This window comes from Saccopteryx bilineata, chromosome 7 (genome assembly GCF_036850765.1).
Source record: "Saccopteryx bilineata isolate mSacBil1 chromosome 7, mSacBil1_pri_phased_curated, whole genome shotgun sequence".
NCBI classification, from domain to species: domain Eukaryota; kingdom Metazoa; phylum Chordata; class Mammalia; order Chiroptera; family Emballonuridae; genus Saccopteryx; species Saccopteryx bilineata.
The window spans coordinates 87,478,455-87,505,230 of NC_089496.1; the positions used below are offsets into that span (position 1 = coordinate 87,478,455).

General features: G+C 44.8%; 1 protein-coding gene across 2 annotated transcripts in view; it reads right to left on the reverse strand.

Annotated features, from left to right (window-relative positions):
* The window catches only part of DNMBP (dynamin binding protein), a 118,962-nt gene that overhangs the window by 49,835 nt on the left and 42,351 nt on the right, over positions 1-26,776 (reverse strand). The window contains exon 4 of one of the 2 annotated variants that reach the window (XM_066240517.1): positions 24,402-26,396. In XM_066240517.1, coding sequence (XP_066096614.1) covers positions 24,402-26,396 — 1,995 coding nt within the window. Of the gene's footprint in view, positions 1-4,961; positions 6,292-24,401; positions 26,397-26,776 lie in introns of those variants that run through there. The other variant, XM_066240518.1, reaches the window with a different exon arrangement.

The window sequence follows — 26,776 nt, forward strand, 5'->3', positions numbered from 1 at the left end:
CCAATGTCTTGGATTGACGGGCAGGTATTTTATTCCAGTAGTTTACATACACACTGCAGCTACAGAGGTATCAGGCTCACATACTTGCAATGAGAAGAAACCTTGACTGTCAGAATCCTACAAACTTTGAACTATTTGTGTAACACTGGCAAAAGTGCCTTCTGAACTGTTCAGGTTCTTCTTATCTTGGGAGAGAAACAAAGCAGCAGGTTTTCCTGGGTTCTGCTGCTCTGCTGCAATTACTGTCCAAACTTTTAAGAAACTGCTTTTACATCTTCACCTCCTAAACTCCCGAAATATCCTTTGTGCCTCTGCTACCCATATGCCTTACCTCACCTACCAACCGCAAAGGTCCTTCCTCAGCCCACGCCCTCTCTGTGTCTCTGCTGCAGCCCTCCATCTGAAGCCCTTCCTCTGGCTCCCCTAACACGATGCTTACCTGCTCTTCTAAGCTCCGTTATACAGAATAAACTCACAGCCGCACTCCTGGCTCCAGCTCTGGGATGTAGGAAACTGTACTGGTCAGGGCATCAAGTGGCCCAGATTCTATTTCTGCTCTAAGGAGAGACTGGTCACCTCGGACACACATCTCAATTTCTCTGAGCTCTGTCTCTGTGTTTATAAAATAAATAGGTTGGGTTTACGTGTTTTTCAAACATCTTTTCCTGTGACCCACACTTTATACTGTGACTCGGTGTATACATTTATTTACATAATGCATGTATGCATATGTACATACACACACACACACAAGTATTACAGACCTACCTACTTCCACTACATGAGATATGCTTGAAATTTTCTATTTACCTCTATATTATTTTTAAAAAAATTTTATTTATATTTATTTTTTACAGAGACAGTGAGTCAGAGAGAGGGATAGACAGGGACAGACAGACAGGAACGGAGAGAGATGAGAAGCATCAATTATTAGTTTTTCGTTGCGCGTTGCAACACCTTAGTTGTTCATTGATTGCTTTTTCATATGTGCCTTGACCGCGGGCCTTCAGCAGACCAGGTAACCCCTTGCTGGGGCCAGTGACCTTGGGTGACCTTGGGTCCAAGCTGATGGGCTTTTTGCTCAAACCAGATGAGCCCGCGCTCAAGCTGGGGACCTCAGAGTCTCGAACCTGGGTCTTCCGCATCCCAGTCCGACGCTCTATCCACTGTGCCACCACCTGGTCAGGCACCTCTATTTTATTTTTCAAAAACACTAACTCACTAAATAGACTTCAAGACCCAGTCAGGGCTGAGTACCCATTATTTTTAAAACACGACTTGCTGATATATAAGGTCCTTCTAGTAACAATACAAGGGGATTATATGTGGTAGCCACCCAACCCTGAATCACTAGCCTGAATTTTCACCTGTATTTCAGTTTCCTATTTCCCTCTGTAAGAGTTCTTCATTTCCATATCCTAATATCACTTGAATGACCCTGTTACCATGGAGTCTGAAGCAGCAGGTTCCCTTCCCATAGTAACTGTTTAGATCAGGGGTCCCCAAACTACCGCCTGCAGGCTGCATGCAGCCCCCTGAGGCCATTTATCCGGCCCCTCACCACGCTTCCCGCTTCCGGAAGGGGCACCTCTTTCATTGGTGGTCAGTGAGAGGAGCACAGGAGAACTGTAGGTGGTGGTGCTCCAACGGTCTGAGGGACAGTGAACTGGCCCCCTGTGTAAAACGTTTGGGGACCCCTGGTTTAGATCATCAGCAAGTGCAAAACCTTAGTGCTGACTTTTGATCTAGTCACAGAGAGTAGTAGTTTACATTGTACTGATCTCTATTAGCAACTCTAAACAAGAGGTGTTTTAAAATAACTATACAAAAATATTGGAAAGCAGCCAAAAGCAGGCAGAAACTGGAGGAGACTGGAAATGAAGAAAGCGGGCTAGGTAAAATCCATATTTATCTGATTTCCTCTCCGGCCCCACGGCAAACCCTAGTCTTTTAGCATGAGAGGGAATAAAGCGAAACAACTGGCAATCCTACTGGGCTGAGAAGTCAAAGGTTCAAGTCTGGGGCTCTAAAGTGGCATGAAACTGAGAAAAATCCTAAAAAAGAGGAAGCCAAAGAAAGAACAGCCTCAAAATCTGTGTTCTCTTGAATTGTGTGGGGTAGTGAGATTCTGGGGAGCTCGGCAGAAAGCAGGAAATGCTGGCGGCCTGAGCAGCCACAACTGTCCACAGCTGGGAAGACAGAGTTCGAAATCTGAGGCCCTCCAAGTTGGGAGGTTCAATAAACATTCTGAATATTCCACCGAGGCTCCAGAAGAGCAGCACCTAGGAGTAAGGATCACTGCCCAGAGCTAGGGGCCACAGCCAGGGACTAAGGGAAACCCCAACAGACCTGCCCTAACAATAAGACAGGTGAGGGAACAGGCAAATCCTGATCGAACAGACCTGGTTTCTAGCCTGGAGGCAGGTTGGGGGCAGCCACAGAACAGCTCTTTGTTTCCCAGAGGAGTGGGGGAAGAGTGAGAGAGTGGGAAGGGACAGGCCGTTCCACCCCGATAATTACACCTGCAAACACAGGGCCCCTGGGTAGATGCCCAGGGGGCTCAGTGCGATCTTGGGAGGGGCCATGCAATGTCAGCCTGGTGGGGAAGCTTGTAAGTGGAAAGAAAGGTAGGTCACAGAAACAAAGAAATAGTCATTTATGAGAACCTACTATGTTCCAGACATATGATTAAATGTTTTATTCATATCATCTTATTGTGAGACAGTATTATTTATTTTACCAATAAGGAACCCAAAGCTCAGAGAGGTTCAGTAGTTCATCTAAAGTTATACTGTTGGCTCAGCGGTAGAGTGTAGGCCTGGCGTGCGGGGGACCCGGGTTCGATTCCCGGCCAGGGCACATAGGAGAAGCGCCCATTTGCTTCTCCACCCCCCTCCCCTCCTTCCTCTCTGTCTCTCTCTTCCCCTCCCGCAGCCAAGGCTCCATTGGAGCAAAGATGGCCCAGGCGCTGGGGATGGCTCCTTGGCCTCTGCCCCAGGCGCTAGAGTGGCTCTGGTCACGGCAGAGCGACGGCCTGGAGGGGCAGAGCATCGCCCCCTGGTGGGCAGAGCATTGCCCCTGGTGGGCGTGCCGGGTGGATCCCGGTCAGGCGCATGCGGGAGTCTGTCTGACTGTCTCTCCCCGTTTCCAGCTTCAGAAAAATACAATAAATAAATAAATAAATAAAGTTATACTGTTAGTAAATGGTTGAGCTGAGGTTTGAACACCAGGTAAACAACCAACTTGAACCCTTGCTTCGTCTCTGTAATTACATGTTGTGTCTATACACAGTTCAGGAGGGCATGTGCTGTGAGACACCTAGCAGAGAATGTTAAAGAACACAAAGATTCTGGGGGAAAAATAAGATTTTGTTATACGTTAAGGAAGATATCAGAGGTATAAAAAAGGGGGTATTGGTTGAGGGAAATATGAACATACTATCAAAAGTTAAGTCCTCAAACATAAAGAAAGTTTTAAAAACAAATGATATAGATGGAACTGAGCTGGTTTCAGAGAGATCAGAGAGCACTTTCCACACTCCCGAGAGAAGGGCTTGACTCCTGTGAAGTCAAACAGAATAAACACACTTTGATTACAGTTAGGAGACTAATGTAATAAGGAACTAAAGATAGAAAACAAAGTTCATCTAAGAAACAGTTGTGGGGGAAGGAGATAGGACAATATAAAAACCAACCTCAGGAATCCTACAAACAGACCGTTTTTTGAGCTGCAGGTAATTTGGAAGTCATCCAATCCCTATCATTTCAGAGCAAAAATGCACCTAGAAAAAAAGTGGCTAGCTGCTAATTACCTAGTCTCCCAACTAAAGCCAGGTTTGGTTTCGGTTTCATCTTTATCTGTATAAACCAAGACAGAGAGCCTGCTCTGTCCACAATAGCAATTCAAGTTCAGTCAAGCCTGTGTTGGAAGACCACGGGATAAACCGCTGGCAGTTCCAGGATCACCCCGGGGACTTACCTTTCCAGTCTCTGCTGCCCCCCGACCCCCGCGGCTGCCGGTCTAACCAGAGGGCCTATTCTGCACTAGATGCAGGCAAGTTACTTTCCACTTAGGAGGGAAGTGTCAGGTGGGTTTCTCAAGTGCTTCACATTTTCTGACTCGAACCCACCCCCCAGTCAGAACCTGGACTATCCCAAATTGGCCAGAACCAGAATGTCTGCTTGGCATAAGGGTAACATATATAGTAAAAGCAAAGATTTAACAGGAAGTCCAGTAATTACAAAACCAACAGCAGCAAAAATAAACAAATAAAACATAGTTCATTTCAACAAACTAGAAGAAAGAAGACACATTGGCAAGAAAGAAATAACTTGTACATAATAAAAGACTCAATGTCCTCATTTTACAGATAATTTACTTAAGGCTCAGTGAGGTGAAACAATTTGAATACTGAACCTTGTACAAAAGCGCCAAGAAGAATAGAAAGAATCTTCTGAATTCCACAAGAGTTTCAGTGCTCATCATTCACTTACGGTTCCTGAATGTCAAGGAATGAACAATCTATAAGACAAGTCTTTTCCACCAATGTCTAAAGAAGTGTAGGAATTCAGAGAAAGAACATGCCAGAAAAGTAAACTTCTGCTTGGTGCCTGTTAATGAATTTGCCATCCCCTTAAGACAAAAATCATAAGTAAGAATAGAATATATTTGGGATTAGAGATGCCTGACAAAACCAAGAAAGGTAAAGGTAAGTTTCCATGAGAACACTGATTTTGAGAGCCACGTTACATATTTATAGCACTATATATGTTCATGCTTTATAAAGTGTTTCCCAAAGGAATTAAATCTCTAATGTCGTCCCTACTCAAGATACACGTAGTAAGAATTCTGGGAGCCCAGGTTCCTTAAGTACACAAGTGTTCCTGGTACCGGTATCACCACTGTTTTCATCTGTTTTTATGCTTTATACTTCTAAGAAGGCTAACTGCGCTCTTTCTTACCTTGGGTTCTCTTCCTGTTTTGCACAAATTCTGAGCGTCTCAGGGTGCTGGGTGCTGTGCGGCGAAGGCAACTATTCCTTTTCCAAGTGTCTGGGCTATTTAATGTTCTCTCTTTCTCTAAATGCCAGCTATCCCTCTCCAGTGAGGAGCCCTGAGGAAGGCCACAAGGCTCTCCTTGGTCTCCCCTGGCCCGCTGACTCCACGGCACATCTGGGGTGATCCCTCCAGATGTGCTCCCACGTGCTATCATTCCTGGTTGGTCAATGCCGTTGGAGCCCAAGTTCTTCATTTGGTGGAGAGAGTCTGTCCCTCTATAATTCTGAAGTTCATACTCACATTTTGCAAATGAAGTATCATTGGCTTTATTTTCTGTCTCAAAATTCCTCTGATCCATGGCACAAGTCTTTGCTTTGGGATGGATTTTATCATTTCGATAAACATTTCTGTCCCCTTCATAGTATTTGACAAATTCCTTACTTTCATTGACACCATTCAAATCTACAGATGGGCCATTAGTATAATTCCGAGGAACATGATATAAATCATTGAGGTCATTGTAATAAATATTAGTTTCTTTACAATCCTCAAGATTATAATTAAAATTCCTGTGGTCCCTATGCCAGTTTTGAGGTTGACCAAAATCCCCCAGGGAGTCATCCAAGCCCCTGTAGCCAGTCCATCGTTCAGCTTCCTTAGAGCCCTTGGGATTGTAATTCAGATTCTTACAATCTCTGTAGCCATTTGTCTCCTCATGTCCTCCAGTTTTCCAGGTCGCACTGGGGCTTCCTGGAAGCCAATTATCCCTAGTTCCAGGGCTCGGGTCCCCATAATCTACATTTTCTGAATTCCTATAACTGTTGTAGCCTCGAATCTCACTTGTGTGGTACATACAGTCCTTTCCACTTTCCTTCGCTTCTTCGTAGTCCAGAGAGCTTGGTTCACTCTGCTCAAAATCCCAGTATCCACAATGCCTTTTTCTGTAGGGCCGATTCCTCCCTGCGCCCCCATACCTGGAATCCAAGTCATCTTCTCTGTAGAGTCCATCCAGCGCTGTAAGGTCCCCTTTCGGTAGGCCCCTGCAATCTTTGTACTCCCAGCTGGAGCCCCAGGGACCTTTCTTCTCGGTGTCTCTCTCTTTCCTAATCTCCTCGGTTTCGCACATATTCAGTGTGCTGAAAGACACAAGCTTTGCTTCTTTCTTCCATGGGCCTGGGTTCGGCTGAAATGTGGACAGGTGCAGTCTGGCCTAAGGCTGTATCTGTCTTTAAAATGTCTCCCAAAGCTTTGAAGTCAGTCTTCTTGCTGCTCTGGCTGGAGCGCGGAACATGTGGAGTTATTTCAACCTCAAGATCCAATCAGTGAGCAGTTATATCTTTCCCCACAGAGACCAGGAGATAATTAGTAACTAGTGTTCATGTGATTGGAGTTGGCAGCCTTGTTCAGTGTTTCCCTCAAGCTGGTCGAACTGGCTTGGCTGCTTTAGGAACTGAAGGTGGAAGCATTCTGCTGCTCTAAAGGTTTTGTAGAAAAAGCAGTGGGAAAGAAACAGCCCCTCTAAAAGCCTGAGGCAAGGTCCTAGATCAGTCTCATCTATCCTCTAAAATCCTTCAGCAATCAACCAGAGGTATAAACAAACACTTTCCTGTGCAGCTCAAATGGGACCTTCAAGCCCTGTCTTCCAGTTTGGCTTTCTAACTATCAGACATCTGAAACTCTGGGACTCCCTTCCCTTCGGCTAGAGGCAGAACCCTTCCTCCTTCGAGAGTTCTGTTCTACGGACTCAAGTTACCAACTAGTGCAGACTCAAATCACAAGCTGTTTCAGCTCCTCCTGCAGACGCGCAGGACATTCCACTGAAGAGGAGAAAGTACCGCCTCTTACTCAGACTCGCTGCGTGGGTAAGTTCATCGTGCAAAACTCTTCGCCGGAAGAATACAGTTATGTGTGCTCCCACGTTCCTTGATACTCCTCGTGCCAGAGAAGCAGCAAAATCACTCATTCCCAAATCTCTTTTCCAACTAATTCATACAGCATATTTATAGGACCTAAATGGAGAATGACGCTAGGAGTCAGAAAGCGGGGCATAAAAATACCTACTCGAACTAACAAACATTAGAGGGTATACGTGAGGCACTGTGGCAGAGAAAAAGACCTAGTTGGTCCTTGCCTCTTACAATGCAGGAGCAACCCGCTGTAAAGTAAGATTGACTATGGTAAGTGCCATAGCAAATACCAACGGCCAAAGCAACAAAGCAATGTCCCCAAGGGGGCAAATCGAGAGTTTGGGGAGGTGGTGGCCTTTGAACAGTGCCTGCAATCATAAGCAGGGTTTCCGTAGACTTTCTATATATGGAGAACAAGGAAATAGGGAACAGTTTGGAGGACATAATATGTGGGAAAAGTAATAGGAGGTAAGGATGGAGAGGTTGATTAGGGCAGATCCCAAGGGACCTGAGTGCCATTTATTTCATTCAGTGGATAATGAAGAGTGACTGAAGGTTTCTGAGTAGGAGAGTAACATGCTAAGGGACAGTCTTCTTTAAGATTATACTATATCAGCTATCTGGTCATCATGCCCAGGAATGACTCCTTGAACTTCTATCTCATCCCTATTTGTAAAATAATATAAAGAACTCTAAGGAGACCAGGGTTATATGCTTTGCAATAATTAGATGTTTACTCTTGGGAAAACCACTCATTCTCTCTGGGACTCCATTACCCATCCATAAAATGAGCAGTGGCTTCAGTGAGGTCCCTCCTTCCTTCAGTTTTAAAAACCCATGGTTCATGTTCTTCACAACTTCCATTTACTTCCCTCAAATACTGCGTGTACTCTTATGCAAAACTTCTGGACTCTCTAAGTTACTGAATGAGCGTGTAGACTTTCAAAGCTACTGATTTTTCACTCAAAGATTTTTGTTCATTTGTGCTGTTCCCTTACACCTTCCAAACCAACAGCAGTAGCGGCCAGAGCTCCCATGCTCTGAGTGTGCACTGTGTGTGAAAGCAGGGCTAGAAGCTGACACGTTTTCTTTCATCTTCACTACCCGGCAAGAAGGGTCTTGTATTGTCCTTATTTTTACCACAGATAAAGAATCTTTGAGAGTCTGAACAGCCTGCCCCAGATCACCAAAGCTAGTACAAGGTAGGGCCACAATTTCAACCCAGATCTGTTTGACTTCATCATGACATTAGACTATCTCAAAATAGAGTAAAACCGCCTGACCTGTGGTGGCACAGTGGATAAAGCATCGACCTGGAACGCTGAGGTTGCCGGTTCAAAACCCTGGGCATACCTGGTCAAGGCACATATGGGAGTTGATGCTTCCTGCTCCTCCCCACCTTCTCTCTCTGTCTCTGTCTCTCTCTCCCCCTTTCTCTCTCCTCTCTAAAATTAATAAATTGAAAATCTTAGAAAACAATGTAAAAAAAAATAGAGTAAAACCTTAATTTTCCTCAAGCCAGGTAAACAAATAAACTCTATCATGGTCAAATTCAGAGGTGGCCCGTTATTACTGAGGCCAGGTTGCCATACCCCTGCTCATCTTTCTTTCTCACCGCCGACCACAGGGGCACCGCACAGCGACAGGAAGAGTCAGTGCTGACTGACTCAGCAACCTAAAACCTACCGCCTCAACTCAATAAAGATTTCGATTTGGTTCGTCATGAGTGACATAGAGTGACCGTATCAATTCAATTTTTGCTAACAAATAAGTCGTAGCTGCATTTAACTTTTCTGGCTGTCAGTTTTCTTATGTGTGAAATGAAGAAGCTATTGGTTTCTCTGCCATTTAAACATCTAATATTCTCTGGTCTCACTTATTTCTAAATAGAGATTACAAGTAAAGATTAATCTTTCCCTGTTGCAGAAAACAAAGTTCCCTTTAGCAACCTAGTATCTTAGATGAAGCTAGCATGATAAGGGACACAACCTAGTAAATCAACAATGAGAAGAGATAAAAAGAGAGGCTAAATTACAGGTAAGGACGTATACTAGTTATAAAATGACCCAGTAGAAGTTACATGAAGCTAAAAGAAACCATCTTTAGATAAGTAGAGAGTGAGCTGCTGGTTACAATATGGGATCCCTCTTCCAACAACCTCTCCTTTGCTAAATTCTATTGCCTGCAGGGCATTAAAGAGAGTTTGCATAAAGAGAGTGGTAAACTGCCTCAGCTCTGCCTCCACAGTACCATAGCCTTGCACGAATGAAAAGCTGGGAACTGTTGGCTGTTTGCATGTGATAAAGCTGTGGAAAGAGACGTGGCCTGAGAGCAAAGAGAGAGCAACTTGTCTACTTTTTTCAACCCCAGTACTGCTGGTGAAATTCAACCTGGTGGACCTCCCACTTTCCCTTTCACCTGACCCAACAGTAACACCCACCCTTCCCCAAAGTCCCGAGGCAGCACTCCACCCCTGAGGTCTGCTGTTCCTTACTAGAGCTAGAGCGTGGGCGGATGAAAGCCCTGCTGTGAATACTAGAAGTGCAGATGGGACAGCAGGGTCTGGAGGGAGAGAGAGGCGGGGAGAAGGGAGAGGAAAGGTTAAGGAAGAAAAGGGAGGAGACAGTAAAACAGCCAGAACAGGGCCCTGGCCGGTTGGCTCAGTGGTGGAGCGTCGGCCTGGCATGCAGAAGTCCCAGGTTCGATTCCCGGCCAGGGCACACAGGAAGGGCGCCCATCTGCTTCTCCACCCCTCCCCCTCTCCTTCCTCTCTGTCTCTCTCTTCCCCTCCCGCAGCCGAGGCTCCATTGGAGCAAGGATGGCTCGGGCGCTGGGGATGGCTCCTTGGCCTCTGCCCCAGGTGCTAGAGTGGCTCTGGTCACAACAGAGCAATGCCCCGGATGGGCAGAGCATCGCCCCCTGGTGGGCGTGCCAGGTGGATCCCGGTCGGGCGCATGCGGGAGTCTGTCTGCCTCCCCGTTTCCAGCTTCAGAAAAATACAAAACAAAACAAAACAACAACAACAACAAAAAAACCCAGCCAGAACAGGTAATTCCCTAGATTCTGTTACTAGTAGTCTCTAGAATGGCCTGTGGGGGTTCAGAGCTGGGCACCCCAAGATGTGCTTCTGTGGTATGTGGATTGTTTTGAGCTAAAGGCGACTTCAGCTGACGGCTCAGGGGAAACTTCTGTTGACTAAACGCCTGCTCTTCTTATTCTGCAATGAGCCTTTGAAGCCCTCAAGGCCCCTCACCTCATCCCTAGCTCAGAGGGTCTGTGAACCCATTTCCTCTGTCTCTGACCCTTCTGTGCAAAGAGGTTCTCGGGCTCTCTCAGGTATGCGGGGTTCCCATACCTATGTACATACATGTATACATTAAATTTGATTATTTTCTCTTGCTAGTCTGTCTCATGTCTATTTGATCATTAGACCAGATAAAGAAAGCTTGAGGGGGGAGGCAAGTTTCTCCTCCCCACATGTCCATGTCCTTCCTCCAGGCTGATGCTCCCTCCTCCTCACCTTCTAAGACTCTGCCCAGTGACATTCTGGGATCCTAGAGTTCTTGCTATTTTCCAGAGAACTGCCACCATCTCATCTTGCCTGTGCTACTTTACAGTCATGGGCCACTTAAGTACATGGATGTGTTCTGAGAAGTACGTTATTGGGCGTTTCTGTCCTTGTGCAAACATCACAGGCTGCATTTACCCACACCTATTGTAGATGGTGTAGCCACCACTGTAATTGTACGTGTTATACTTTTCCGTACGACTGGCAGCCTGTCAGTGTGTTTGCACCAGCAGCACCACAAACACGTGAGGAATTGTAGTGGAAGTCCTGACGGCGGGCTTTTCCTTTTGTCATGCAAGCGCCTGACTTAAGCTCTGATTGCTGAGGCATCCACTTCAAAGAGGCCTCCGCCCCAAAGGCAGCCCTCTGAAATAAACAGGAGGCCAGCTGCAGGACTAGCAAAAGACCAAGGCCACCTCCCCGACTGAGACCCTTTTGTCTTACAGATCTTGATAACTGACACTTTGAACCACTTTCCACATTTTTTTTCTCTTCCTGAACTTTAAATTTCCACTCTTAAGTTTTAAATTCAACAATAAAGAGTAAGCCTGACTGATACGTAGTGGTGCAATGAACAGAACGTCAACCTGGAATGTGGAGGTTGCTGGTTCAAAACCCTAGCCTTGCCCGGTCAAGGCATATATGACAAGCAAGTAATGAACAACTAAAAAAAAAAGTGAGCCTGCAGAACCCTAAGGCCTCCGCCCTTGACCCCGAGAAGAGCAGAACCCTAGATTAACTCTTTCTCTGTCCTCCACCTTCTGTGTGCCCACTGGTGTGCCTTGTATTGTCCAGGGCCTATAAGTAATAAACTCTTTTTTTCTTTAAAGTTTCCAATGGTTGTTGCTGAAGCGCGTCTTGCGATCATAAAGAAAAGACCCACAGGGTTGGTCAGTCTTGACTTGACCTGACGTTGGTTTAGCAAGGGCAGTCTAAACCAACTCTCTGGGACCCAGGTGAGTGCCCCTCTCCCCCAACACTACTGAGCCAACAGCATTACTATGGACAGAGTGAGACAGCACAAAACAGTAATGCTTGGAGCTAGGACGTTACCATGGCTACCATGTCACTAGATAATAGAAATTTTTCAGCTACATTATAATCTTATGGGACCATCATCATATATGTGGTCTGTCATTGACTGAAACATGTGGCATGTAACTGCATTATACTGATTTCCTTTTATTATACTGCAAATTCCTTGAGGGCAAGGACTGTGCCTAACTTACCTTCCAATCTCCAACACAGCTCTGTACGTGGGGTATGTACGTGGTAGGTACTTACATGTCCAATGGGTTGATGCTTATAGCTCTTACTGGGCACATGCTAGATATGAGGCAGAGGGCCGTGCGGTGGACAGGTTAAGAGTACAGACTTTGCTAGCCCTGACGACTTTGAATCTTGACTTTGCCACTTACGAGCTGTATAATCCCTAAGCCTGTTTCTCCATCTTTTCATTATCAAATCTCCTGTCCTTCCTGTATCTGTGTCCACACACTTTGCCTTACCACCTGTGACAATCGGGGGACTCCAATAAGGCTTTTTGTCCCCTCATCACCACTCTACTGAAACTGCTTTTGACAAGGTCACTGAATCCAGTGGTCATTTAGATGACCACGGAGGTCACTGAGGGTAGACAGATAGCGGCCCCGGGATTCTGCTGTTATTGGGGTCGAGGGTGGGGGCCTTATGTTTTGCAGGCTCACTCTTTATTGGTGAATTTAAAATATAAGAGCGGGGCATTAAAGTACAGGAAGAGCACTGTGCAAATACCTCTCATCAAGTATGACTTCATCTTACCTGGCCTCTAAACTGCTTTAGGACAGCACCACTTTCTCCTTCTTGAAACTCCCTCCCTAGACTGGCTGCTCCTTCCCCTTTGCTGGTTCATCTCCCTCGTTGTTCACACTCCTAAACACTAGCATGTCCCAGGGCTTCTCCTACAGACCCAATTACCTAGCACACAGTAGGAATTCAAGAAATATTGGTATCAGTGGGAATGTGATTTCTACGCCGATTCAGTGCGCTGCCTCTCAGCCTAAGGGCTGGAGAGAAGTTTTAAAAAAGACTCATCCTTCTGGCTAAAGTTACTCATAGTGTTAATGTGAGTACAGTCTCTGGAAGTGTAGGAGGAAGGTCTGGAAATGAGGAAGACAAAACACCTACGGTCTAAAGGTGACTGACCCAGCGGAGGAAGAGACCAAGCGCTGATGAAAGGAGACGAATGACTGGGAGAAGGAAAGGCAGAGACACAGGGAACCTGAGAGTATTGTAAGAGGAAATAAAGACCGGAACATGGGAAAATAAAAGGTGCTTGGGGGAAATCTGATACACTCTCAAGGGTATAAATGTTCTAAACGGAACAGGGCTATGAGAAGCATTTAGGATGTTTTAGAGTTTAAATGCTAGAATGAATTTAAAAGGTTATGGTTAAGGGAAGGTTCAAATAAGAGAAAATAAAACTGTGAGCAGCTTGGGGATGTTACTAGCATGAAGGGCTAAACATTTTGGAAAATTGAGTAAATTCACAAGCTAGCAGTCAGAAGTATTTCTGTGAAGAAAGATTGAATAGTTTAAAAATATTTAACAATGGCCTGACCAGGCAGTGGTGCCGTGGATAGAGCTTTGGACTGGGATGCAGAGGACCCAGGTTTGAAACCCTGAGGTCGCTGGCTTGAGCGCAGGCTCATCCAACTTGACCGTGGGGTCTCCGGCTTGAGCATGGGATCATAGACATGACCTCATGGTTGCTGGCTTGAGCCCAAAGGTCGCTGGCTTAAGCAAGGGGTCACTCACTCTGCTGTAGTCCCCTGGTCAAGGCACATATGAGAAATCAATCAATGAACAACTAAGGTGCTGCAACAGAGAATTAATATTTCTCATCTCTCTCCTTTCCTGTCTGTCCCCGTCTTTCCCTATCTCTGTCTCTGTCATACACACACAAATATATATATCTTAAATTCATGAACATCTGTAACCTAGCAAATTATTTCAACATACTAACAAATACTATAACCGGTGTAAGGTTTTGGAAGATGGCAAGAGTAAGTTGGACACTAATAGATCTAATTGTTTTCAAGTGTTACTTCCTACCACCCAGGCTCAGAGAGCAGGCCGTCTTTAAGCCACAACACACTGATACTCCAGTGTGACACAGTGAAGGCCACAGGCCATGCAATGAACAGACCTGCATTTGAATCATCAGCTGTAAGACTTCGGGCAAACCTCAGTTTTCTCAACTGTCAAATGTAGACATTTTGGGAATTAGAAAAGGTGTATAAAGCACCTAGTACTCTGTTTGACAATAATGATTGCCAGTAATTAGTTATAATTACTGTCATCGCCCTACCCTTTCATTCCCTCTCTTCCAGAATGCTCATGGTGAGGCTTAATCCTTGGACCTCTTCTCTTATTCTCTATCTATCCTCTTTTTTTTATTTTTAAGTAATCTCACTAAATGTCATGGCTTTAAATAATGCCTATGGGTTATCAACATCTATTTGTCCCAAACCTTCAGCCCTAACCTCTCCCTTGAAGTTCGGGCCCGTATACCAAACTGTGTAATCAATACTTCTACCTGGTTGTCTTATGGGCAATCAACATAACCAAAACTGAGCTCTTGATCTCAGCCCTGTCCCATCTCCCCACCAACCAACATCTCCTGCAATCCTCACTATTAATTAAGAAATTACTGGAAACTCCAATCCTTCCAGCTGATTATCCTCAGGGTCATTTTTGACTCTTTTTTTTTTCTCTGTCACCTCCTGTCTGCTCCTCCAGCAAGTCCTACTAGCTCTAATTCCAGATACCAACAATTGAGCACTTCTCATCATCTCTACTCTACCATCCTGGTCCAAGTTGCCCTTTTCTCTTGCCTCCTAAATGGTCTCTCTTTGTCTTTCCTGTCTATTAGCGACACTGCAGCCGGAGTACCTCTGTAAAATTGTAAGTTAGATCCTACCATTCCACTGCTGAAAGTCTCTCAGTGGCTTCTCATCGTGCCCTGAATGTACTATAAGGCCCATGCCTTTGCTGTAGCTGAACTGGCTTCCGCTCTAGTCCTCCAACACCAGACACACTCTTGTACTTACTGTCCCATCTGCCTAGAACAATTCCCATCCACCCCCAAAATGGCTGGCTCCCTACAATCATTCAGACCTTCAATCAAGTGCCCCTTTTCAGTGGGGTATTCCCTGGTTCTATAGATTCTTTTGCCTCTAATACATACACATCTTTACTTCTGGTTTCTCTCTCCCTGTGAAGGCAGATATCGCTGCTGTCACTTCAGAACACTGTCTGGAATATAGGAGGAGCTCAATAACAGTTGTTGAGTAAATGTCTGCCTCAGAGTTTTTAGTCTTTTGGGTCTCGCTACATCTAGTGAAGGAGGCAGCCCACTCAGATATGGCCTGGTGGCACGAATGCTTGCAGCTGAGGGGTCTAGTCCCATGCCAGCAAGAGACAGGTCCTTTCACTAGGTACTGCAAAGCCTCAGTGAAATCTGAAACTGATACTTGAAGTCCCTGGATCTATTCCAGCCTCTCCACCCCTTGGCCTGGAGCTGAGGGTAAGAAAATATTTCAAAGCCACACCACAAACTGCAAAGAAAAGTGATTCACAGGTTAATTATAATGAAGCTAACTATTCTAAATGACATTTCTTGACATACATTGAACCATCTATCCTAAAGGAAAAACTAGTTTCTGTCCTGAATTAACAGAAACTACTAATGGCTTCTGACTAGAGTTGCTGTTTTATACCAAGATAAAGCCCACTAGAAGTAACTGAGCTCATTTTTACCAAGGCAACACCCCAAACCAGATGTTATGCAGTTGAGGGATACTTGTTTTTTATTATGTACTGACAAACTAGAAAGAAAGGTTACTATTTCTTTTACATAAACTTTTATCTTGAAAGACCACAAAATTACTTGGCTATTTAAATCTACTATATCTTACGAGTTTAAGAAAGAATTCTTATACCTGAAGCATTCTAAGAAGTCTTCAGTATAAGAACTTGCTTCTGTATGTAGAAAAATCATACTTTCCAATTTTAAACATCTATTCAGAATATTAGGTATCACTGTAGTATAAAAATTATCCCATATCAGTAATTCTCCAACTTGTTAACCTAATGGCTTTCTTCAATGAACCTTAGGTCCCACTCAATATCTTGCTGAACATGTTAATTTCCTGAAAAACATCTTCTGATTTGCTTTGCTATATAGTCACTTAAAATGAAAATGAAAAATTACCCTGAGAGTTTCTGGCATCCTTCCTTTTGGCATTACCTTAAAGGGAAGAGAGAAGTGTAGGGCTGACTTACTCTACAGGTTACCATTCACTGATTCAGAACCATGGGGCCCTGGCCCACGCCAAAAGTAACTACACCCACGATGCAAGGGCAGCAAGACAGATGGTGATTAAACGTAGAGATTAATATCAGTGTAATCACCAGTGTTCCAAAGATACACAAATACGAATGATACTATGACTATATCCTTTTTGTTAATCAGTACAGCTAGTGGCTGGCTCACAGTATGTACTCAAGAAATCTTTTCTGATTAAAGAAACAAATGCACAGCCCTACTTGTCAGATTCAGGCATGTGACCTTCTCCTACAGAAGGACCCGGAGGGAACAGGACTAGGACGTGCTAAAATGAGATTCTCTCGGTCCAGTGTGGCGCTTGTCAGGGCTTCCCAAAGTAACTTGTGCTGGGACATCTGAGTCTGTGGACTAACCCTGAATGTTCCCATGGCTTCGGAAGTCAACCTGTCTACCAGGTTTGAAGGCCCCGTGCTTTAGATATGACCTTAATTTATTAATTAGAAATTCATGGGCCACTTAACTATGTTTTGCCTGAATAGTCAGGTTTTTTATTCTTCCCTCAAAGATCTCTGTTGTGGGTGTTGATAGTCCTATTTTCTGCTGCTTTGCTTAATATATAGTGTTTCCTTTATCCCTCCTACCTCAATGCCCCACTCATATTTCAGGCTGAGACCTACTCAATTTAGAGCTCTCTTTCCTCCTTTTGCCAACTTGTATTATGAATTTACCTTTGCCACCCAGCTTAGTGTATCCCAAGGTTCTCTTTACCAGGCCACAGTCACAGAGCTCCAGGGAAAAGCAACCTGGTCTCAACTCTCCAGGCAGAGGAGAACAGAAGCTCCATATCCACGCATGCTGCAAATGGCTTTTTCCAGTCTGCCTGAATCATTACCAGCTAGAAGCAGCGGTCATTGGGACTTGGACATGAGCTGCAAAGCATAGAATGGTGACAACAAATCCAGTGCCATGCGGACTTTTCCTGTGGGGAACTTTCCTGGACTCCTGCTCCCTGTGACAGCTCCTAACAGACTGAACTGTGGTTGGGTTGCATTTTTCAGGGATTTGGCATGGTGATGGGGCCAACTTGGACTTGGGGAACATGTTAAGGACACTACTCATTCATGGATTCTTGCTGTATTGGCCAAGAGTTTGCTTAAAGGCTGTTAATCACTGTAAAAAAAATAGAGGACTGGATGAAGAAGATAGGGCACATATACACCATGGTATATTATTCAGCTAGGAGAAAGGGTGACATCGGATCACTTATAGCGGAAGGGTGGAGTCTTGGTAGCATTGTGCGGGGTGAAATAAGCGAATCAGAAAAAAACAGGAACTGCAGGATTCCATACATTGGTGGGACATAAAAGCGAGACTAAGAGGCATGAACAAGAGTGTGGTGGCTATGGGGGGTGGGGGGAGGGAAGGAGGGAGAGGGGAGGGGGAGGGGTACAGAGAGAACTGGATGGAGGGTGGCGGAGGATGATCTCTCTTTGGGTGATGGGTATGCAACAGAACTAAATGACAAGATAACCTGGAAATGTTTTCTTTGAATGTATGTACCCTGATTTATTGATGACACCCCATTAAAATAAAAATTTATTTATAAAAAAAATAAAAAATAAATATTGGGGAAAAAAAAAATTCATTTGAGGCCCTGGCCAGATGGCTCAGCGGTAGAGCGTCGGCCTGGCGTGCGGGGGACCCGGGTTCGATTCCCGGCCAGGGCACATAGGAGAAGCGCCCATTTTGCTTCTCCACCCCCACCCCCTCCTTCCTCTCTGTCTCTCTCTTCCCCTCCCGCAGCCAAGGCTCCATTGGAGCAAAGATGGCCCGGGCGCTGGGGATGGCTCCTTGGCCTCTGCCCCAGGCGCTAGAGTGGCTCTGGTCGTGGCAGAGCATCGCCCCCTGGATGGCAGAGCGTCGCCCCTGGTGGGCGTGCCAGGTGGATCCCGGTCGGGCGCATGCGGGAGTCTGTCTGACTGTCTCTCCCCGTTTCCAGCTTCAGAAAAGAAAAAAGAGAAAAAAAAAAAAGAAATTAAGAAATTCATTTGACCAGAAGTTCCTGGAGGGCAGAGAGCATGTCTACGTTTCTACGTTTAGTACTGTTCCCTGCACAGTGTCTGGCACATGGTAAAACTCAACAAACATTTGATGGATGCATGAGTAGTTGAACCGAATACCATCCTGAAGCCAACAATGTGACATTTCATTCCCCAACACATTGTAATCCTAAATGCCCCCTAATAGTCTCTGCTGACTCTCCATAATGATAACAAATATAAAACTCCTAATTCTCAGAGCCAAACATTGGCTTACCTAAAACTACTAATACTGGGATTTTTATATAGTTCTAATAATTGAAGTTTAGGTTATTTGAAACAATCCTCACACAGAAAAACAGCTTAAAAAATTGGGAGGAAATATTTTTAAAAATCTTAAAACTATCAACACACTGACAAGATGGTCATGTACGGGCCAAAATCAAACATAAAACTCAAGTTCAGAGAGGTGGATAACCACAGAAGCGGCACTGCCCCAGGGCGCTTACCTGTCCCACAAAATGGAACTGTCAGTTCAAGGCTGTGAGGGGAGAAGGAGCCCGACACTGCAAGCTAGGACTGCCAGGTGAGAAGCCTAAACGAAGACCTTTAATGTAAGAAGCTAAGCTCCTAAAGGACTCCTGAGAGTAAATGAGAATTGGACCAGCCTTGCAAAATGACCGCTGGGGTCCCTGGTCATCCAAGGTACAGTAAGCCTTGAAACAGTTTAAGGTGGAACTAGACTGAGAATGACTAGTGTTTCCATGTGGGAATTCTTTCTCAGCTTTTCTCGGGAAATGTATGTCTTTTTGAACCCTAAGAAGAATCAGCTGAGAAATCTGGAAACTCAGAGAAAACACTGTAATACTCCCGTGAGAATAAAGCTCAACAAAGAGTGTAGAGACAGCACCGGTTTGAAGGAATCCACAGATGTCAAGGTGAAGGCGAGAGCAGAAAATACTGACACAGAGTAAAAGATTAAGGTTCATCAGGACAAGAGCGCAAAGGAGAGAAGTAATCAAAATCTAATCAGTTTACTTGTGGCTGTTGCTATGCTATGTGTGTATGTGTGTGCTTGCTAACAGTGAGTCATTCTTTTTTTTTTATTCATTTTTTTTTTTTAGAGAGAGGAAACAGAGAGAGAGACAGACAGACAGACAGAGACAGAGAGAAGGGAGGAGGAGCAGAAAGCATCAACTCCCATATGTGCCTTGACCAGGCAAGCCTGGGGTTTTGAACCAGCGACCTCAGCATTCCAGGTCAACGCTTTTATCCACTGCACCACCACAGATCAGGCCCAGTGAGTCATTCTTGCAAATAAAATTAAGAAGTTTATTTGTACAGTATATTTTACACAAATCTTATAAGTGATGGTCCAAGAATATCAAGTTTTAGAAGCAAAATAAGTCCTTAAATTGGCAGTTCTGACACATAATTCTGTGTAGTGTAGTTAAATCTTGCGCAGAGAGGTGAGTGTCCCATTGTTTGAACACTCCCCACAAATGCCCAGTGTTTTCCAATGTTCATTTGCTGTGGGTTATAGATCTTTGTAAATATCTTAACAGAAGAAATGCAAAGAGAAGATGTGAATATTGTCACAAATTTATGTCTAAAATTTGAATTAGCAAAAACAGTATGCATTTCAATGGCAAAACCAAAATCAGAATAAGCAGATAAAATATTTTCATTGTTAAAAAAGAGAGTGAATTTATACGGAGCACAATGTACCCTAATGGCCCCACCTGTAGGTGCTTTTGGATACACTCAACAATTCATTCAACATCCATGCAAAATGGAGACTTTTTTCTATATCTGGAATATTACTCACAAAACAAAGAGCAATACCATTCGATAGGCTACATAGTGCCTTGTGTATTTTATATTTTATTTTAAGGACTAAATATTTGTGGTTTTATTTTATAATTTTAAAATGATTTTTATTTAACAATTATTTTGTGTTAACGTTCCCTTCTTTTAAATGTTCTATATTATCAAATGTCTATTATGTTAATGTTTTGATTTTTTTTTTTTTTTTTTCATTTTTCTGAAGCTAGAAACAGGGAGAGACAGTCAGACAGACTCCCGCATGCGCCCGACCGGGATCCACCCGGCACGCCCACCAGGGGCGATGCTCTGCCCACCAGGGGGCGATGCTCTGCCCATCCTGGGGGTCGCCATGTTGCGACCAGAGCCACTCTAGCGCCTGGGGCAGAGGCCACAGAGCCATCCCCAGCGCCCGGGCCATCTTTGCTCCAATGGAGCCTTGGCTGCGGGAGGGGAAGAGAGAGAGACAGAGAGGGAAAGCGCGGCGGAGGGGTGGAGAAGCAAATGGGCACTTCTCCTGTGTGCCCTGGCCGGGAATCGAACCCGGGTCCTCCGCACGCTAGGCCGACGCTCTACCGCTGAGCCAACCGGCCAGGGCCAATGTTTTGATTTTTATAAATATTTTATAGCTATGTAAGACGTCAGGGCTGGGGAAGCTTCGTGAAAGGTATATGGAACTCTGTACTATTTCTGCAACTTTTCTGTCAACCTAAAATTATTTTAAAATAAAAAGTTAAAAACATTTTAAAAGTCTGTTATCAGGAAGAAAACTCTTTCACATGTCATTAAAGTATATACTCTTGTCACAATATTTTGGTTCACAATAATAAAAAACTGCATTTATTTCGTATGTATTTCCCACACATACTCAAACTTTTAGTACAATCTTAATGCAGGGAAATATTCACTGCTCACTATTATGGTCACTGCTATTATCATTTCATGATTTTCTTTGTTGATTTGAGAGAGGAGAGAATGAGAGAAGGGTGTGGGGAGGATCCGGAGGCATTAACGCCTAGTTGCTGCTCCTCACATGTGCCTTGACTGGGTAAGCCTGGGGTTTCGAACTGGCGACTTTAGCATTGCAGGTCAATGCTTTGCCCACTGCCCCACCACAGGTCAGGCTATTATCATTTAAGAATACATAAATAAAGAGTTTTTGAAAGTACTTTTATACTTTTAGGAATTGCCAGGAATTCTTTATAATTTATACTTTTAGGAATTGCCAGGAATTCTAATTTCTTGTTCCTGAACCCCAAAGATTGCTACCTTTTTGGGAATCTGAAACAGCTGACGACAAACAACTGAAGAAGACAAATGCAAATCTTCTCTGGTCAGGTGCCTTCCTCTCAGGTCTTAAAATTTTCCAAATACTGTGACTAACACACAGTAAAAGACAGTTAGGCACACAGGGAGTCTAGACCACACTAACGAGAACCATGTGGCATCAAAAAGTTCCACTAAGGCCTGACCTGTGGTGGCGCAGTGGATCAAGTGTCAACCTGGAAATGCTGAGGTCGCCGGTTTGAAACCCTGGGCTTGCCTGGTCAAGGCGCATATGGGAGTTGATGCTTCCAGCTCCTCTCCTCTGTCTCTCTCTCCCTCTCTCTTTCCTCTCTAAAATGAATAAAATAAAATAAAAAGTTCCACTAAGACTTAATATCTTGGAATTACCAAACACAAATTATAAAACAACTATTCTTACCTTATATGAAGAAAATTTTTTAAAAAGCTGAAGGGTATCTGTAGCAAACAAGAAACTATAAAAGGTAACTTACTGGATTTGTAAACAAAAAAAATTAATCCTCCTCACTTCGTCATTCCATAGTCTTAAGGATATAAAAACTAGTACAAATAATATATAGACTTAGGTGTGAACTATTATGAAAACTTGTGTATCATCCCATATTTCAATTTAATTTAAAAACGTACTGCGGCCTGACCTGTGGTGGCGCAGTGAATAAAGCATCGACCTGGAAATGCTGAGGTCACCAGTTCGAAACCCTGGGCTTGCCTGGTCAAGGCACATATGGGAGTTGATGCTTCCAGCTCCTCCCCCCTTCTCTCTCTCTGTCTCTCTCTCTCTCCTCTCTAAAAATGAATAAATAAAATAAATAAATAAATAAAAATGTACTGCCTACAGAACACTAAGCCAGGTGCTGGGAAATGACATACTGACTAATACACCGTCTGCTCAGTGGGCTTAAAATTTCATTGAAAGCATAGACACAACAAAAAATAATACCTATCAGAATTAGATAAATGCTGTACTGAAGGTTCTTTAAATCTTGGGCCTTAAATTTCAAGATTAGAGATTTTACGAGACTGTATTTGAGGGATAAAGACTGGTATTTAAACTGATTAATTTCCTCCTCTTTCAAGGGACTAATTATATTGTTGGATAGACTTTTTATGAAGACAGAAAAAGATGACCGTAAGGGGCACTGTCAATGATTGCAAGGAATAAGTAATTTCATTATATTAGCAATTGATATAAAAATACACTTATTAAAAAACAATCAAGCCTGACCCAGCGGTGGCGCAGTGGATAGAACGTCGGACTGGGACACAGAGGACCCAAATTTGAAACTCCAAGGTCGCCAGCTTGAGCGCGGGCTCATCTGGTCTGAGCAAGACTCACCAGTTTGTGCCCAGGGTAGATGGCTTGAGGAAGGGGTTACTCAGTCTGCTATAGCCCTCCGGTCAAGGCACGTATGAGAAAGTAATCAATTAACAACTAAAGTGTTGCAATGAAGAATTGATGCTTCTCATCTCTTTCCCTTCCTGTCTGTCTGTCCCTGTTTATCCCTCTCTTTAACTCTCTGTCTCTGTCAAAAAACAAAACAAAACAAAACAAAACAAAAACAAAAACAAAAAAAACAAGTCAACATTGATATACTGAATGTGTATTTGGTAGGTTCAAATAAAGAAAAGTCTTTCCGATTAAGACCCAGGTCTTCCACAGTATTAATCTTTTAGAATTAAAAACACATAGTAAGAACACTGACTGGATTGTTAAATTAGTCCTGAAAAAGAGTATCAATTGAATAAAAAAGAACACCAATTTCATCATTTCGTACCAGTTCTTCAGTCCACATATTCACTGAAAACACTGCAGGGTGTTCTTAAGGATAGAAGACATAACATTGCTGTGAAACATTGTTAATTCTTGAAAGGATCCTTACTGAGAAATTGCTGCTACCTGGAATGTGGGAGACTTTTGTTTTTCCACCTGCATATCTAATACAGAATAATTTATACACTTATCTCAAACCTTATAGGTCTGGAAGGCAATGGAGAGTCCTGGGCTTGCTGTGGCTTTGGGGATGAAGTGCCGAGCCGAAGTTCCCTTAGAATTCCTTCTCAGGCATTCTGAAGTCATCAAGGTACCTGGCATTCCCCAAGAGTTCAAGTACTCCTATTAAATGTGCACCCTTTTAGGACATGTTTCAGAACTTACCCTCCTACTTGACCATGCGGGCTAATGATGCTGCCCTGATTGAGTGCAAGTGCCCCAGGGGCCCAGCGGCCTAGCTCTTCTCCAGTTCGGCACACTGCACCTGTTCCCGGATGCCTACTCCGGAGCCGCTGCGTGTGGGGTCCCCCCAGAACAGCAGCCACATGCACAGCAGTCCTCTCCCAAGCAGACTTCAGGTAGAGGCTTCCCCTGTAACATCCCCCACTTTCCATCTTTCTGAAAATTACTCTATTTCTGGCCTTCTAATATTATTCTTTCTTCTTGGAATTTTTCATTGTGTCTTTCCACTGACTTTTAGAGGGCTAAAGGACAAGCGTCATAGTATGTATACTTGGTCTGCCATCGTGATCCAGTCACTCTGGGCTACCATTCTCCTGCTTTTATCTCTTATTCGTGCACTGCAATTTCTAGACCCGGAGAGTGCTTTTATTACTCACTTTACTGACGTGCAGGTGCAGAGCTCTCGGACACACATACCAAAGGCATGAGGTCATATTCTCCTTGGGTCTGGAACAGCTGCTGTTGTCTCACTCTCTTAGTGTTCCTACTTTGAAAGTTATTTCTCCTGATAGCCTGGTGAATACAAATGAAGTCTCCAGAGGATGGTGCCCCTAGATTAAAGAATGGCATTTGACCCTATGAATGTGCAAGATGGGAAGCAGTAAACTGGCGTGGTTAAAAACAAGTTTGCTCCCTTGGCAAATGACTTAATCTCTACAACTATTAGTTTCTCCATCTAGAAAGTAGTCATGAATTATTACAGTACCTCCAGGGTGGTTGTGACGATTCTTTGTATAAGTAAATAGTAACAAATCCTTATTAATAGGTTAATGAATGTTAACTGCTGTTATTATTGACATCTAGTCCCTACACCACAAAGATACAAGATGCAGTTTTCTCATGAGTCTTAGCCTAGACATCTTCAGCCCTTAGTAGAGCCTGGTTAAAGAAAGTTCTATTTGGGGACTTCCCGTCTGCATGACCGCTATGGATATCATAGTAGCACAGGAGGTGTGCATGTCAGTGAGGTTTGAGCTTCTTTCCCTGAGCTGTAAACAAAGTCAGGAGGCCACAGTGGTTATAGGATACATCTAGACAGAGCAGTCTAATCATGGTGATAGAAGAAATTAGTTATTGAAAAAGCAAATCATTCTTTAACTGTCGATCAAAGACGGTAACATATCCCTAAAATACATGGGTAAATTGCTGCTTAGACTTATGTGTGTCAAGAAACAAGCATATATTTCCTCATCACTTACCTCTAAGTTGCTGGAGTTCAATATTCAAACTTTCTATGTTGCTCTTGTAGAACTCAAGATTCTCAAGGGTCTCTGCCCTTAAGGATTCCTCTTGCTTCTCCTCCAGCATCAAGTTGAGCTCTTCCTGAGCCCTGCTGTACATAGCCAAGTCCTGCTCCACTTCCTGAATCCTCGCCAGTACTAACGGACACTGGGAAGTCTCGTCCAAAGTCTTTTCCATATTTTCAGGGGCCTCCTTTTCTAGGGTCTCACAGCTAGGACGGGTACAGGTCAGGAGCTTGGGGGGTACCACATTCATTCTCTGCTGTACTGCGGGAGGCAGGGGAGCTGGGCGGGAGGGCCGCACTGCCAAGGGTGGCGTGGGTCTCAGGCTCTGGTCCACCTGCAGATGGGGAGAAGCGGATGCTGGCATACAGGGACGGGGTGGCGGTGGCCTTAAGGCCTTTCTCCGCTCAGGCAGCTCCTGCTGTGTGATTAGCTTTGAGGAGCCTCGGACAATATCCTTCTCAGAGTTAAAGTCCATGATTGAAAAGTGGCGCAAAATTTTATCTGGTTCTGTGCCAGACCCTGACAAGCTCTTCTCAAACTCTATCAGCTGTTGTGTCAACTTAGAGTCCAGGTCAATGTTGCTGTCTCCCTGTGGAACGGCCAATGCTTCCATGGCGGGCGCCTTGTCCTGCACACCAGGCTTCATTTCCGAACATAAGGGGAAAGTACTTCTTTCCTTGGGTGGGCAGTGCTTTTGGGCACACCTTGCCATGCCCTGGAGCTGAGGGCTCCACTGGCCAGGTCTGCCCACCCCAGAGGCTGGAAGGGAAGAGCCACTGCGAGGAGGAGACACTGGCTTCTTCAGGGTTTTCGGCTGTGAGTATGTTTTTCTGGAAGGCAGGCTGGAATAGTCTCTAGCCCTTGCTTCTAGAGGAAAAGGGTCAGAGAACCGCTCCGAGCTTGGGTGGCTCCCTCCTGCCCTAGAAGAACACTGGTTTTTCTGCAGTTGGGGATGAAAAGGTATGTGAGGTTGGGAGGAAACACCATTGACTACCTCGGAAGGGTCCTTCATGAAGGAGTCTTTGACAGGAGGCTGTTGGTGCCCTGTGTCTGGGCTTCTTAGGGGCCACCAGCAGGTGTCCTCATCCCAGGGAGAGATTTTGTTTACTTCACATTCAGAGGTCAGGTGATCCAAGGGAGAAGCAGATGTTTCAGAAATAATATAGTTGGACTTCTCTGGTTCATATTCATGACATTCATACCCTTTTTCCTCCACTGCTAAGGAGTTCTCTGAGCAATCCAACGATGTTTCGGGGACCCTGGTAAGACTGCTTTCCTGTGGCAGGCCCACGGTGTCCTCCACCCTTGTGTTGGGACATAACTTTACGAACCGGTAAGGAAAGATGCCCGTCCTGCCCTTCAGTGATCCTTCTAGCCAGCCATCCTCCAGGGTCCCCAGAATTCGGATCTTATCGCCTACCTCAAAATCCAGCTCGTTCGGCTCCAGGGCTTGGAACCTGTAGAGGGCAATTCCGTAGCCCCCTACGTGCTCCTCCTCCTCCTCTGGCCCTCTCTCCTCTTCGCCCATAGGGATGTCTACTTCACCGTTTGCAATGCAGTCATCGTGGTTTCCAGAACTAACCGACTCATCCACAGTCCTCAGGGGCCCCAGAAGCTCTACAAAACCTTCTGGGAAAATGCCTCTTCGACCCTCCAGTTCCCCTTCAAACCAGCCCGGCTCAGGAACTCCGATGATGGTGATCACGTCCCCTTCTCTGAAGTCCAGCTCTTCATCCAGCTGGGCAGAAAGCCCCATCAGCGCCCGGGCTTGTCCCATCGAGTAGTCAGGGATCTGGAGCAAGGCGCTCTGCGAGTGCCACCGCCGGCTCTGGGAGGACAGGCAGAGCTCCCGGACACACGAGGCTGGGAAGAAGCCCCGGGCCCCCCAGCAGCTTCGGCCCTGCAGCCAGCCGGCAGTGGGAGTGCCATCAAGGATCACCAGGTCACCTGAAGAAAGAGAAGTAAAGGTAATGACCCCACTCATCACCCCAGAAGGATATTACCATAACTAATAGTGCAAATAATCATTTTAAACATCTACCAAAGTCAAGGAAATATAGACCTAGAGTTTTAAGGAATGAACACTTTGGACAACTTAGTGAATTCTGAAAACATAGTGACTATATTCTGAAAATTTCTGCAAGCCAGCGGTTTTCAAAGTGTGGTCCATGTTGGATGTGGGGGTGATCTGACAGCGATATCTGTCACCCCACTGATGGCCAGGGTTGATCTGGCTGATCTGGCTGGCTAGGCAGGTGTCCCCTTCCTCCCTCACCGCTCCATGTGCATCCCTCCCGAAGCTGCAAGCTGGGTCAGAGAGGACGACC